The sequence below is a fragment of the Sciurus vulgaris genome (assembly GCF_902686455.1).
Source record: "Sciurus vulgaris genome assembly, chromosome: 5".
Lineage (NCBI taxonomy): Eukaryota > Metazoa > Chordata > Mammalia > Rodentia > Sciuridae > Sciurus > Sciurus vulgaris.
The window spans coordinates 84980612-84995230 of NC_136465.1; the positions used below are offsets into that span (position 1 = coordinate 84980612).

Sequence of the window (14619 nt, forward strand, 5' to 3'; positions counted from 1 at the left end):
GCTCATTCTCCTCTTCTACATATTGGGGCTACAAGTATCTACCCCCAAAGAATTGTGACGATTTAATGAAATAATATCTTTGTGAAATGCATATAGCAAGGTCTGCATATAACTGACACTTAATAAATGTTAATTTCTTTCCTTCCTCCTTTCAGTAACCTGATTTAAATGCTTCATTTGAGATTCATAGCTCTCCTACCTGAGTTAATTTTTAAAACACATTAATTTTCATGATACCTGAAGGAAATAATACCTAACAACTGAATTCTAACTTGACTTTTCTACATTTTTTTCCATATTTATCTATAAGAACTCAAGTTATTATTACCTTTAATTTACAGACAAGGAAACAGAGGCACAGAGCAGCTGAATTGTTTGCCTAAAGTCATATAAAGGAGACAGAATAAATATTTGTTGAATGAATGGATGAGCTGAGTTTGGGCCTCAGATCCTCACACACTCAATACTTTGCTCTGGATCATAATGTCTGCATTGCGACTTCAATTTGCATTTCCAGTTCTTGGGAATTGTGGATAAAAATGCAGTCAGGTTGCTGTTTCCAGGAAGGGACACTGTGTCTTTCAAAATTGTAGAGAAATCACTAGGCATTGTTCACCTGAACTGCAGAGAGAACAACCGTGGATGATATTTGCCATAACAAGCTTTCTTGTAAGGGTGAGTTCATTCTTTTGAAGAGCATTGGGAGGGAAAAACCCATCAAGATAGTGTGTTCTCATGATGATTTCAATGAATTATCATGGAAATGAGTTTTAGAAGAGAGGTAATGCTTTGTGATAATAGCCCGATAATGCCATTAGCTATGAACTGTAATTGTAATAGCATTAGTCAAATGAATATATCTGATATTAATTTGAGTGTCAAATATTTCTATAAGATTCTTCTTGTTAATTAAACATCAGCCTTAGCATTATTAATTCATATCTAGTCAGTGCTTGCACATAGTAGGAACCCAATATGTATTTGTAGACTGAATTAATAAATCAGACTTTAAGTGGAGTTATTTAAAATAGTAAAATATTAAATTTGAATAATTTCATGGACAGAACAAAAATTGATTTTTGCCTAGGAGCTGCTTGTTAGTACAGCCTGTCCTTATTTGCAACTCTACTTAGTTAATAGCATAGACTTATTAATTTCAGAATTTTAGAAGAAAGTCTTTCTCATCCTTTGCATATTTGGAGGGAAATAGCCTTTTTTCCCAAATGACTTTAATTCAAATATAGAGTTCATGCCTTTCATCCTGGGTCATTTTAAAATCTAGAAGACATCTTCTGGCTTGCCTTGAGCACCTGAATATCAGTGAGTGTAATCATGCTCTCGGTAGTTTGGGATCACTGTTCATGATCACCAACACCAACTGGGCTTTCAACACTGACAGTGATCTTAACACTTGGCTTCTACATCATCTTTTCTTGCTCTCAGCAAGTTCATCACTCTCTGCTTTCCTACTCTTCATCCTCATCCTCATCCCCTTTGCTCTCACAGATAGATTACTGTGTACTTCATAAAGGAAGGTGGAGGTTGGGGGGCTTCAAAGGGAGACTCCAGCATCTTCCCAATATTAGAACTACATATCTCTTTGTGATTGTACCATCTTCTCTGTTGTCTTGTGTTTCAGTGCAGGAAAAAGGATAGAAATCAATCTCTCTGGGTTGGTTCCCCATAAAACCCCCTGTCTACTTTCAAAGGGCCTCACTTCTGTCAGTTCTCTCATCTTTCTCCTGCATTTTGAACTTCTCCATATATATCATGTAATATCATCAATTAAATACACTTAGGCATATCTAAAAAATAAAGAAGTATCTTCAACCCACACATAAAGTTCCCAGATAAAATACAGGATTCCCAGTTACATTTGAATTTCAGAACAGTAACGAGATATTGTGGATTCACATATTTACCATGTCTTAAATACTGCATGAATAGTGTTTTGTGTATGCTCCCAATATTGCATGGGGTATGTTTAAGTACTGAAAAAATCATACACAGTTTATCTTAAATTCAAATTTAACCACACATCCTGTATTTTTATTTGCTAAATCTGGCCGCACAGCCCACACCCCTTTCGAACCACTACTCATTTCTTAAGTGTTCTTCAGTCCCAAGTCCTTCAGAAGAGTTACTTGAATATGATGCCTTTATTTCCTTACTTACTAGATATTCTTTGGCCTACTGCAATCTTTGCATTCCCATTTCACCATTGAATGGCTCCTATTAAAGTTATCAGTGACCGTAATGCAGCTAAATTTTATGGCCACTTTCTTCATCCTACTTGATTTCACAGTAGCATTTGACACATTTACCATTCCCTGCTTGAAACAATCTTCTTTTATATTTAGTGCACACACACACACACACACACACACACATTGCCTATGTGAATACATGCATATATATGCACATGTGTGCATAAAAACACACATGTAAATATACATATGTGTGGTTATAATATATAGAATATTCCCTATCCCCAGATGCTATCTTTCTTTGCCAGGCTATTGCTTTGACATTTGATCTCTAATGTTGAGCATTTCAGATCTACACTCTGGGCTTCTTTTTCCTTCATTCTTAATATTTACACTAGGTAATTTTATTTGGTTTTATGGTTTTATTTTTATGCCAAAGATTTCCATATTTATGTATCTAACCAAGGTCTTTTTTCTGAGCTCCAGATATTCCTATTTAGATGTTTTCATGGTTATGCCAAACTTAACGTGTGAAAAAGTGAATGAGTGACAAATTTTAAATTCCTTCTTTTTCCAGTCTTCATTTAGTAAATGGAAGCTTTGCCCACCCAGTTAGTCCCTCAAGGCAGCTGGAAGTCTTCCTTGGTACCACCTCCTCCCTCCTGCATCCTACTGCCTCCTATCAAAACCATCACCAAGGACTAGTTGTATAGCTCAGTGGTAGAGTGCTTGCCTAGCACGTGTGAGGCTTGCCTAGCACTGGGTTCTATCCTCAGTACTACAAAAAAAGAAAATAAATAAATAAAATAAAATAAAATAAATAAATAAATAAATAAAGGTATTGTGTCCACCTACAACTAAAAAATAAAATATCATCACTAAGCACTATTGATTCTACCTCTAAAATAGAGCTTGTCCCCATTCACTTCTCTCCATATGCCTACTCCCTCTCTAGTTCATCACCATCTTCTATTTGACTAGATTGATTCAATTACACCTTTCTTGCTTCTCCCAACTCATTCTTTTTACCTTCCAAATTATGCTACCTCCACAGCAATCTTAAAACACCAATTGAACATGTCTCTCATCTAATGGTCTTTATGATTTCTTATTACACACAGGTTTTTAAAAAATCCCTATAAGCCAGATGTTCTACATGATTTTTCCTCTAATTCCCCAACTTGACTTCATGGCATTCTCTCTTTTTTTTTCTGAAAAAAAAAAAAAAAAAAAAAAAATTCAGTCTTCTCTGATTTCCCTTTATGTATCTAGCAATTCTCTACTTAAGGGCCTTGTTAGATGTCCTCTCAGAAATATGTTATACCTGGGCCCAACATGCTAAATGCCACACATCCTTCTTGTTTCCATATCAATACCATTTCTAGGCACTCTTAGTGTGAATATGCTTGTGTCTGTAACTCTACCTAGACTTATATATTTGCCATGCAAAGAACTAATGACACAGGCCCATGAGGCCGTGAAGAATCTAAGCATTGCTTTATTTCATCTCATCCCAATCTCGACCTGGAATTGAAGTTGAGCAGGGAAACTGAACTTCAGATTTATGAAATATATTCTTTTCTGAAGAATTTTAAAGTGTCATACCAAAATATGACATACCAAAATATCACATCTATTATACCTTTGTGTGTGGAGGACTGTGCATCTAATTCTGGCTGATGGTCGTGAGTAGAGTTTGCCAGTGGGAGCTGTTGGGGGGTCTGCCCAGTTAGCCACAGGAACACTGATACTAAGCCAGTTGACAAATAAATAGGAATGTTCTTGGCTAAAGGTGAGTTATTGAGTAGCAGGCCACTGAGTCTCTGCTCTGGGCCTAAAAATCTGCAGTTTCAAAACCCATAGAAGTTGGAGGTACAGATCTGAATTGGAAGAAACATATCTCTTAGAAAATAGGCATGGGCCCATGAAGTCCAGTTGAATATTTTTTGTAGATGCATAAATATTTTCTTCTTTCAAGTTTACTGCAACTGCAAATTTGTGTTTCAAGAGCGACTCAGTGATTCATGCTGACATGACTGTCAGTAGCCTCAATACTCACAGATATTGAAATGAGAATTTTTAAAAGAACTCATTTTTAATTTAAAATGTTCTTTATTTGAATTAAACAGCTAAATTCTTTGTGCCTCTTCTGAATTCCAAGGAGGAAGGACTAGTGAGGACAAGAAGACATAAAATTTGACCTCTTGATTCTGCCCAATTATCCTTTTTTTTTTAAAAAAAGATTTTGCTTTGGATCCTTCCATCATCTGCACGTCCATAACTAAGATGTCATTTTTCACTGAGTTCTATTTTATTTTGTCAAAAGGTAAGTTCGAAGTCATGAGTGTGAGAAAATTGATCTTGCTGCTAATGGGATATAGTCGAAATAAGCAGTTTGACTGACTTCTTCACTCTCTATATTAGCATTGCTACTTTTAGATAAACTATTCCTGAAATGATTAGTGTAGGAGGATGGGTTTAGTCTTGTATCTTCTCCTTTAAAGCACTCAGAGTTAGAGATCCCAGAAGGATCAGTTTTCTCACTTGTACTGAAAATGTCACTCTAACAGTTATCTGTCTGCACAGTCAAGTTTTGAGAAATCTTTTGAATTTACCGCATTCACACCATTCTCCATCATGGTGCTAAAAATGACTAATGTAGCTTGGAGACTGGGAGACTGTGATAGCTGATCTTCTTTTCCACTCATACACCAACATTCACACACACTCTCAGGCAGACATGCTCAGCTGACATGAATCCTTAAAGGTTGAAAATATCCTAAATGCTAAATGGAATGCTGAGCGGTAGGGTGCCTAAATATAGACTTGTAGTGTTGGTTTCATTATGATCAGTTCTGTTTAAAAAATTGTTCTGGTGGTTTCACTGAATAGGCTTGTTTTAAGCTAAGTGGGCCATTCTAATGTATGACTTAATTTTATATTTAAAAAAATCTCTGACATTGAAGTTTTGAAACACTTTAATGTTATCATCTTATCAGCTCTGAGAAAAGTAAAGTACATTGTCCCCTTTTTTCATTAAGAGAAGACAGCCTTAGAGAGTTAATGACCTACCCCAAAGTGATATTTATTGTCAAAGGGTCTCTCTCCTTTAGGGATCCTAATTAGTCACTACAAGTCAGTATAGGATCATGAGAATCAAATCATTGAAATGAACCTCATTTCCTTCCTTGAGGAATGATATTGTGATGGTTAAAGGGACTGTCACAAACACAGACATATTCTAACCCAGAAAAATATGTGACAAAGTCTTCTGTGATGTCATTTAGGGAATGATTGAGAAGTGTGTGGGTTGAATGAGAGTAATTAGGTGAATTGGGAGCTGATTACAACCAAAAGGGGGGAATTAATTGATTGTCATTAACTTGCAATGAGGTCTGTAGGAATTTTCCATAAGGCTCTATTTTCAGTCCTGTCCAATTCAACAATTTTATCAATTACCTGGAAGAAGTCTAGGGACTTGCTTACTAAATTTACAGATGACACAAAGCTAGCAAAGAAGATTAGTAATTCACCGGATGACAGAATCAAGTTTCACAATGTCTGTTATTTAGGATGATGGGTTGACATTTATTAAGGAGGAAGATAAAGTCCTGCATTTAATTAGAAAAAAAATTGTGATGCTGAACCCAGAGCAGCTGCATAATAATAATAGTAATAATAGTAATAATAATAAATTTCAAAATTTAATTGACCTGATGGCATGATATAACTACTGAAAAAAATCAATGCAATCTCTGTTGACATTCTGAGAGAGAAAGTGTGTGTCCAGTATGATAAAAGTTGCATATCTATCCCATTTGTACCTATCTTGAGTATTGTGTTTGATATTGGAAACTATATTCTAAGAAAGAACAAGGCAACTTGTTTGTTTAATGAATGGAGGGGCTTTGAGACTGAAAAATCAAGAAATCATGCAATATGAAAAAACAGAAAACAGGGATGACTTGCTGTAGAATAGAAGGGGATCATGATTGCAATCTTTACTGAGCAATTACTGTGGGCATTAATTACTTAATTCTTAGAAAAATATGAAGTGAATTATATATTATCATTGGTTACATGGAAACAGAATCTGGATTAAAATTGAGGTGGTCTGACTCCAGAACCTATTCTTTTAACCACTATACCAAGTTATTTCTAGGAATAGTTATCAAATGTTTGGAAAGTTGCTATGCGTTGAAAAATTAGATTTATTCTGTGTAAAATATTATCAATAGAAGGGCAGACAAAGATTATACAACATAGAGAAGTTTTCTGGACACTAGAAGATGATAGTACGTCTTCTGTTTTTTAGTACAATGATAGATTGGATGAGTTGTAAGCAACATCCACTGTAACATTGTGATTTCCTGGGATATAATTTGATGTTTCACAATTTTATTATGAACAGAAAACAAAACCTTAAAATAATTAAGTCAACCAGTAGCAATTTAAATAGTGTTCTCTTGAGCACAAGGTTAGATGTGCCCCACATCCCATTTTCTAAGATGTCCTCACTGTGTATCCTTGGCAACCTTCCATTCATGAGTAACAAATTCTGGGAACGTTATTTAAACTTTTGTTTCTCCATCTTTATTCTATGTCTAGATTATCAATACTATGTCATGTGCACATCTCCACCCAAGGAGGTTTTATTATAGAAGTAACAAATGCCATTGTAACTTGGGAACCTCTAATAGTTGCCTGGTTTTGGTGTGCTGAGGGAGTCACACTTCTTTCAGATACTAGTTGTGATGACTGGACCACTTTATTTTTTTTCTGCCTTAATTATTATATCGAAAGAACAAGAATAAATATCTTACCTCTACAAAATTTTTGTCATAAACACAATAATGCATGTCAGAGCTCATTACCGTACTATGCAGATTCTCAATAAAAATTTAGATTTTTCAATGAAGAATTTGCCAGACCTGGTTTCTGGAAGATAAATGCTGGATATTTTGAGTTTCTTGAAAGATTAGAGGGAATTATTATTTATAGTAGGTCCTTCAGACCCCAACTCTTAAGTTATGCTAGTGGAATGACTCATCGTGGGCCCTTAGTTCTAGTTTATGCTAATGAGATGACCTGAAATAGGGGCAAGTCAGATAGAAAGGCCAATCATGTGATTGATTAGAGGGTAGGGGCTTTGAGTGTAATGATATCAGTTCAACTTCTGGGAAGGAAAGGGAGCCTGGAGATTGAGTTCAACCATGTGGCCAACGATTCAATCAGTTGTGCCTGTTCAATAAAACCTCAACAGAAGCTGGGGTCTGAAGATCAGTGAGTCTCCTGGTTAGCAATATTCTCCTTATTGTCACATAGTGAGGTGCCAGGAGGGTACTGCGTCCATGAAAATGAAAGCTTTGGTTTTGGAGACCTCCCAGACCCTGCACTGTGTGCTTCTCCAGGTGGCTTATTCCAATCTGTATTCTTTTGCTATGATAAAATTAAATCAAAATTATTGTGTTTTTCTGAGTTCTCTGAATTATTCTAGCAAACTGCCCAACCTGAGGGGGGCTGAGGAGGAACCCCAAACGTAGCCTCTTTGTCAGAAGTGATGACAGCCCTAGAGTAGCGGTGCTTATGGTTATCCTTTACTAGAAAAAGATGGCGCCTCCCTGAGCATACAGCTCTCAAGCCTTCAAACTAGTAGCACAGGGTTGTTTTTATCCCAGACTTCCTTGAGTTCTTTCCTTCCCCTTCAAGACTGATGCAGGCTGGAAGATTACGAGTTATCAGATTTCCTCAATCATTTCCTCGGAGGGATGAAAGGAGTTTGGAACCTGTGTTAGGTGAAGAGGGCCTTTCAGAATGCTAGTCCACCATTCTTGGTCTTGCTGACTTAGCAAACAAATCTTTTTCCTTTCATCAATTTGTCCTTTATTCATTGAACCCTTTTGGGTGATGACTAAATGAACTTAGGTTCAGTAACAATGGGGACTTCCAAATTTATGTCTAAAGGCTGAAGTGAGGGGAGGACTCTATGAAGTTTCTAACTCTGTATAAGTTGCTTCAGCATACAGATGAAAAATTTAGATTTATATAAAGGTAAACTGGTGTAGAATATGATTTGATTATAGAAAAATTTTAAGATAAAATTTTCAAAAACATGTTTGTTGAGTTATGTAAAGGAAATATGTTCAATAGCTAAAATGCTTTGATATAGATATAGGTGAGATCTTTCCAGATTATTTTACAAAATCTTAATGCTGGTGCTTTATCCTATTCATATACAAAGGATCTAATCACCCGAGGTCAGAAACATTGCAATGTATAGTTAGTTATGGGAGTTTGGGTTTGAGATCTTAGAGAATTTCAACTATACCTCACACAATTCTGTGTAGCATAGGGCTTGGCATATAATAAATATTAAATGTGTAAATTTCTCAGATAACTAATGAAAAGGCAGGGTTTGAGCTCAGACATCAGTCAAGATTGCCACATTTCTCCCCTGAACTTTACTATACCTACCATATTCAGCACTCTTAATTTTATTGCTTCCTTTCCCCCTTGAGAATTTTTTAAGGGTTCAGAAATGTTTATTTCTGAAATAATATGGGTATCCCCTGTACCTGATATGGTGCCAGGTAAGGTGTGGGTTCTAGATAAATACTTTCTGAATGAAGACTTAGTGTTAAGAGTGTTAAGAGGAGTTTCTCACTCACAGAAGTTATTTTCGTCATAGTCTGAAAGCAGGTGTATCAAATTAGTTTCTTCTAAGAGAACACAAAGCAACAATTTTTTACATTGTTTTAAGTGCACAACCATAAGTATTTTTGAAAGTAGAAAAGAATAAGTTTGTGATATTTTACATAAAATAAGCAAAAGTAAGTTAAAATAAAATACAAGCATTTTAGGGCAGTTAAAAAAAAGTCTTTGGATTTAAAAGACAGCCAAAGACATTTCACTGTGACCACTAATCATTATTGTCATCCTCTCTGAATTCTTTTTTCACCCTCATGTGTACCTTAAGAGTAGGACTTTAATATTTGCATCTGAATTTTTCCAATTGGTTGTTTCTGTCTAAAAATCTACTGAAAAAAAATTTCCAAGATCATTTGTTATTTAACTCATCATTGATCTTTGGTGACACAGACAAGATTTGTGGCTAATCATGAGGAAAATGTGGTCTAGGTACTCTACCCTCCTACACATGGCCCAGGCTCTGCCTTCTGTATGGGTTGCCTGTGACAGCTATGAGGCATGGTGGAATATGACCTCATTAAAAGACCTAATACGAATACAATGACCAGTTTGTTTTAAAATACACTAAAGAAAGACAGCAGACAGGGTCTCATGAGAAGTGACATTCTGTAATTACCTCCTCCTATCAAAAGAAAAACAATTCCCAGAAATTAATGAATACAGCAAGAGTCTATTCCCTATCTTAATTCTATCTTAATTGCAAAAGTGGATCAATTAAAAAAAGACTACACTGGCAAAGCCCCTCTCTTAAGGTTTTGTCTCCCAGTTCCCTAGTCATCAAATCAATGTATATACACATACTATAAACTTATTTTTACCTTCTGAGGTGAGATAAACCAACTCCACCAGCAGTGCGCCTGTGAAACAACCAAATCCATTAAGCAGAGTCAAAAATTTCATAGAAGTTCCTCTGATGGTGCTTGGAACAAATCTGTATGCTATTATGGAGACTGAGAGAAAAAGAGAAGATCAGAATTTAGAACATTCTCCCTAAAACACTTTCATAGGTACTGTTCAGTTTAATATTGATCATGCATCAAAGAAAATTTTCTAATATGATCAAAGCTTAGGTTGGACTTTAAGGTTACTATTGTAAGAGATGATATAGCTTACAAACATCTCCAATGAATAAAATATGGCAAAAATTTTCCCTTTTACAATTATGAGGAGAATTTGATAACTTGGTGATTGAGAGTCCTACTATATTCACCCAGTTCACTCCAGTTTGAATATTTCCAGTTTGAATATTTTTGGATTGATGTGAGGTCTGTATTAGGTGGTACCACAGCAATGTATGAAATCTATGATTCTGTGATTCTATATAAACCATTAGATTCTTTGTGGAAAATTTGAATCTATTATATAAAATTTTCATAGAGATTAAGAGAATAGGCTTTGGAGATAAAGAGGAATGTACTAAAACCTCATGTTCACCATTTAGTATCTCTGTGATTGGAGGTAAGTTTCCTGAACTTTCCAAACTTCAATGTGTCCTCCTCAATGAAATGGGAATAATGTTGTTACTCACTTGCAGAGATGCTGTGAGGCTTACCTGCCATCAAGAGCTATATAAAGCACTTAGTACAATGCTAACTTATAGATAGTGCATGAGGATTAGTTACTTTTAACAATATTAATTTTAATAAATCAAATAGCTCCTACTTGTGCTAGGTACTGTATGTGTTATCCCATTTAAGGAGAGGGTACCTAGAGAGAGACAATAACTTATTAATCATTGTCTCCAAAATGGTTATTTCTTCTTCTCAAGTCATTGTTGGGGTACTAGTAATGATGGTGGCAACTGGCTGAAAGAAAATTATGGGAGAAATTTTTTTAAAGGTGAACTAAAATTACTTTTTAAATTCAGAAATAGACAAAATAAGTATATATGATTTCATATATTCCACATTAACATAATCATATTAAAATATACATGGCAATCTTTAGGATGCAAATTAAAATATTTATTATACTGTGATAGCTGAGATTTAGTTTAAAATAATACAACAGAGAGGAAGAAGGTATGGAAATGAGGCTAGAGATAAAGTAAGTTTGATCATGAGTTGAAAATTGTTGAAACTGGAAAATGTATACATGGTTTATTTGCTAATCTCTCTCTATTGTATCTATGCAGAAAAATTGTAAAGAAATACATTGAGTAACATTAACAATCTTAGCTCTGAGTGGTTGAATGATTGGATTTCTAATTTTCTTCTTACTCTTGTGCTTTGCAAATTTTCCTACAATGAGATTATGAATATTAAAGCTCATTTTAAAAAGACAATAGAAAAACAGACGTATTGTAAACACCAAACCTTCAGTTTCCTTGTCTGTAAGAAGAAATAAACCTTATTATCTCTTTCTCTTCCTCTCAGGAATGTTTCACCCCTGGTTTACTTGTCCTTTTCCCCCCCAAAACTCTACATTTGCCCAGCATTTTTAAATGAACATACTAACACACAGTCAAATGTACTAATGTTCCTTCTTGCGTTGATGAAACATTTCTGTTTTACTTTCTGTGTGTTTTCAACATGTATTTATTCACTTTTTCAATAAACATTTAGGGAAGTCCCTACCTGGGTTTCAGGAAAGGTGCTGAAACATTATCAGTTTATCTTTCCTAGATTTGAAGCTCTAGAAGGGCAGAGAACAGAAGAACACACCTCACACAGGGCACTGCTAAGAAGGCATTCAATCTCACAGTGATTGCAGATGAAGGTAATAAGGGTGATACATAAAATATTGCGAGGAGATCTTCCAATATTGTGGCAAGGCCCCACAGCTCTTGTGTAGTACAAAATACCAGCAGGAGCCTGAGGCAAAGCCCCAGAGTATTTTCAAGAAGGTCCAAATGGGACTATGAAGATATGCTGAAGGGGCCTTGGAAAGAATTGATTCACAGCTATAGCAAAGATGTGGCTTATGAACTTTCCTCTCTATAAATATGAGGAGACAAACAATGGACAGAAAGAGTAAGTAGGTCTATTTCTTTCTCTGAGAAAAAGCAGAACGTACAAGCCCATTATTACTCTGCTGGTTAATTATTAATCCTATGCTTCTCTCTTGCTAGAACTTCTGGTGCGGTGTATAATTCATGAACACACTTTGCCAGCTCTCTGCCTGCTGGTTAATCTCTCTTTGGTGTCATTTTAGTCGTTTTTGAAAGTCTCCAGTTCCCTTTTATAAGTCTTAGTTTTTCAAGTCTTCAAATCTCCATTTTCAGGCATCTACTTGCATGTTCTGATCTTTTTCAACTTTAGTGATCATTAACTTGATTTTTTAGGCTACAAGAAACTTCTTGCAGTCCATTAGAATACAGATGTTATCAACAAGTCTATCGCTATTCTAAAAGTTCTTTTCTACTATGAGGACACACAAAAAAATATTCAAAGCATATGTGAAAGCTGTTCTTCTTGCCAATGGGAGCTAGAAATGTGCCTCCAGGTGGTAGCTGGTTACAGTTTGCAAGGATGCCACATAATAGTATAATAGTATAATACAGGGCCATAACCACCTTCCTAAGGCACCTGGTACTGGGGAGTCATTGCTGGAATTCTTTTTTACTCCAGTTGTTCATAAACAGTAAAAATATGTTTACTGTGTTCAAGAAGCTATTTTGAACATATAGTTCAAAATATTTTGAAATATGTTATTTAGAATATGTTTTCTACAATTGCAGAAAATGGAACTTTGTACTAGTATTACTTTTGGATGCTTATTTCTAAAAATCTTCAGCTTTTAATCTTGTGTATCAAAATATATTATCTATTACCTTTCTTTTGTGCCGTCATTTACCATCTAGAACGTTTTCCTTTATTTCTCAAAGTTGCCAGATCTTGTCTTCATCTCAAGTTCACTAGTACTGCTCTGGTATTAATTCTTGGCAATTTTAACATAGAAATCACATAACTTTCAGGCTTCCTTAGTTCCTTAGTTCTTTGACCTCTAATGTCATTGTCTTCCACCTCTTTTGCTTCCAGTCCATTTATACCATAGTTACAGACTGTACATTGTGCCCCAGATCTGGGCCAGCCAACCATGACCAAGAAATGTCCATCGCATTATCTATTTCCATAAAGTTTTGTTGAAACACAGTCACAGCCATTCATTACACATTGTCTACAGCTGCATTTGAACTATAATGACATAGTTGAATATTCATAATATAAACTGGCCCATGAAGTCTATTTATTATTTGTCACTTTACAAAATATTTGCCAAACCATGCCCTGAACTAGTAACTGCTCACTCCATAATCTCAACTTCATGCACCGCCCTCTGATTACCACCTTCTATATCTCCAGCTGCTTTCCACTACTCAACTACTAAAATGTTGCAAGCTCTATAGTCCAGAATTCTTTTGTTGCTTTCTTTTTTGTTTTGTTTTTCATTGTATTTTACTGATGTGTTTAAGGCTCCCAGAACAGCCTTAGGCACATTTTAGTATTTTTTGAATAAGCAAACACAGGTTATGAGACAGCTGGAGTATACACTACAATTAAAAAAACACATAGTTTGAAAAGTTTTCTAATTTTTTCTCCTTTTTCTTGTAGCTTATCCCCAGTGACCACATGGCTTGGGAGTGAAGTCCAATGACATTTGTGAACTGATCCACTGGACTTTTTTACTCAATGCCAATGGTATAGGACATTGTCCATAGTTTGAAATATAGTAAAATGTAGAAATAGTTATAGATTTCATTCATTCATTTATTTAATAAAAATACATTTATTGATAACCTATTCTGTATGTGTATTTTTCAGGAAGAAGAAACAAAGAAATATGAGTATGAACCAGGAAGACAAGAATCCTGCCTTCAGAAAGCATTCATTTTTCTTGGTGAGAGGAGGTAACACAAGCAAAAGCAAATAAGGTAATTTCAAATTCTGATAAGTGCAACTAAGGTAAAAAAGAAAAAAGGGAAGGAAAAAAAAGAAATGGGGTGGAAGGTGATGGGATGATCACGTAGAAGATAATAATAATGACTCATATGACAACTGGTAACTACCAAGTTCTGTTTCTATATAAGGCATTTTTTTTTGTTTCATATAAAATATTTCACTACTCTTTTGAATAGAGCCTCATTTTATGAATGACAAAGGCTCAAAAGTAGAGAATAATTTTCCCAAGTTCATACCACTAGTCAGTGACAGAACTGGGTTTGTACTCAGGTTTGTCCAACTTTAAGATCAAAGAGCTTAACCACTATACTGCACTGCCTCCCAGGAGAGTAATGCTTTATGATTCAGAGCACTCATTTGTATTTTATACCATTTGATTTCCAATGGAATTCCCATTGACTCTCATCCCAGTGATAGATTCTTACCCTGATGATATAGTCCAAGGTCACACCCCAGTGACATACCTCCTCAAACCATGCCTACATACCTATGTTACCACCTGGTAATCCATTCAAATTATTAATCCACTGATGGGGTACAGCCCCATCATCTAATCATTGTTTAAAAGCTCTACCTCTGAACCTTGCTATATTGGTGACCATGATTTCAAAACATGAGCTTTTCAGGGGACCCTAAAGATCCAAATATAACAGCTGTGATATAAGGAAGAATGGTCATTATTTGTATTTTAAAGATCAGATGGTAAAGCTTGGAGATAAAGTGAGTTCCCAAGGTCACTAAGCAGTCAGTGAAAAGCTGAAATCAAACAAAGACTTTGGGACTCTGGCTCACATCCCCTGTAG

At 35.4% G+C, this 14619-nt stretch overlaps 1 protein-coding gene across 1 annotated transcript in view; it reads right to left on the minus strand.

Annotated features, from left to right (window-relative positions):
- The window catches only part of SLC15A5 (solute carrier family 15 member 5), a gene marked incomplete at both ends in the record, with an annotated part of 78280 nt that overhangs the window by 17772 nt on the left and 45889 nt on the right, over window positions 1–14619 (minus strand). The window contains one exon of the mRNA XM_079140116.1: window positions 9734–9865. Coding sequence (XP_078996242.1) covers window positions 9734–9865 — 132 coding nt within the window. The remainder of the gene's footprint in view (window positions 1–9733; window positions 9866–14619) is intronic.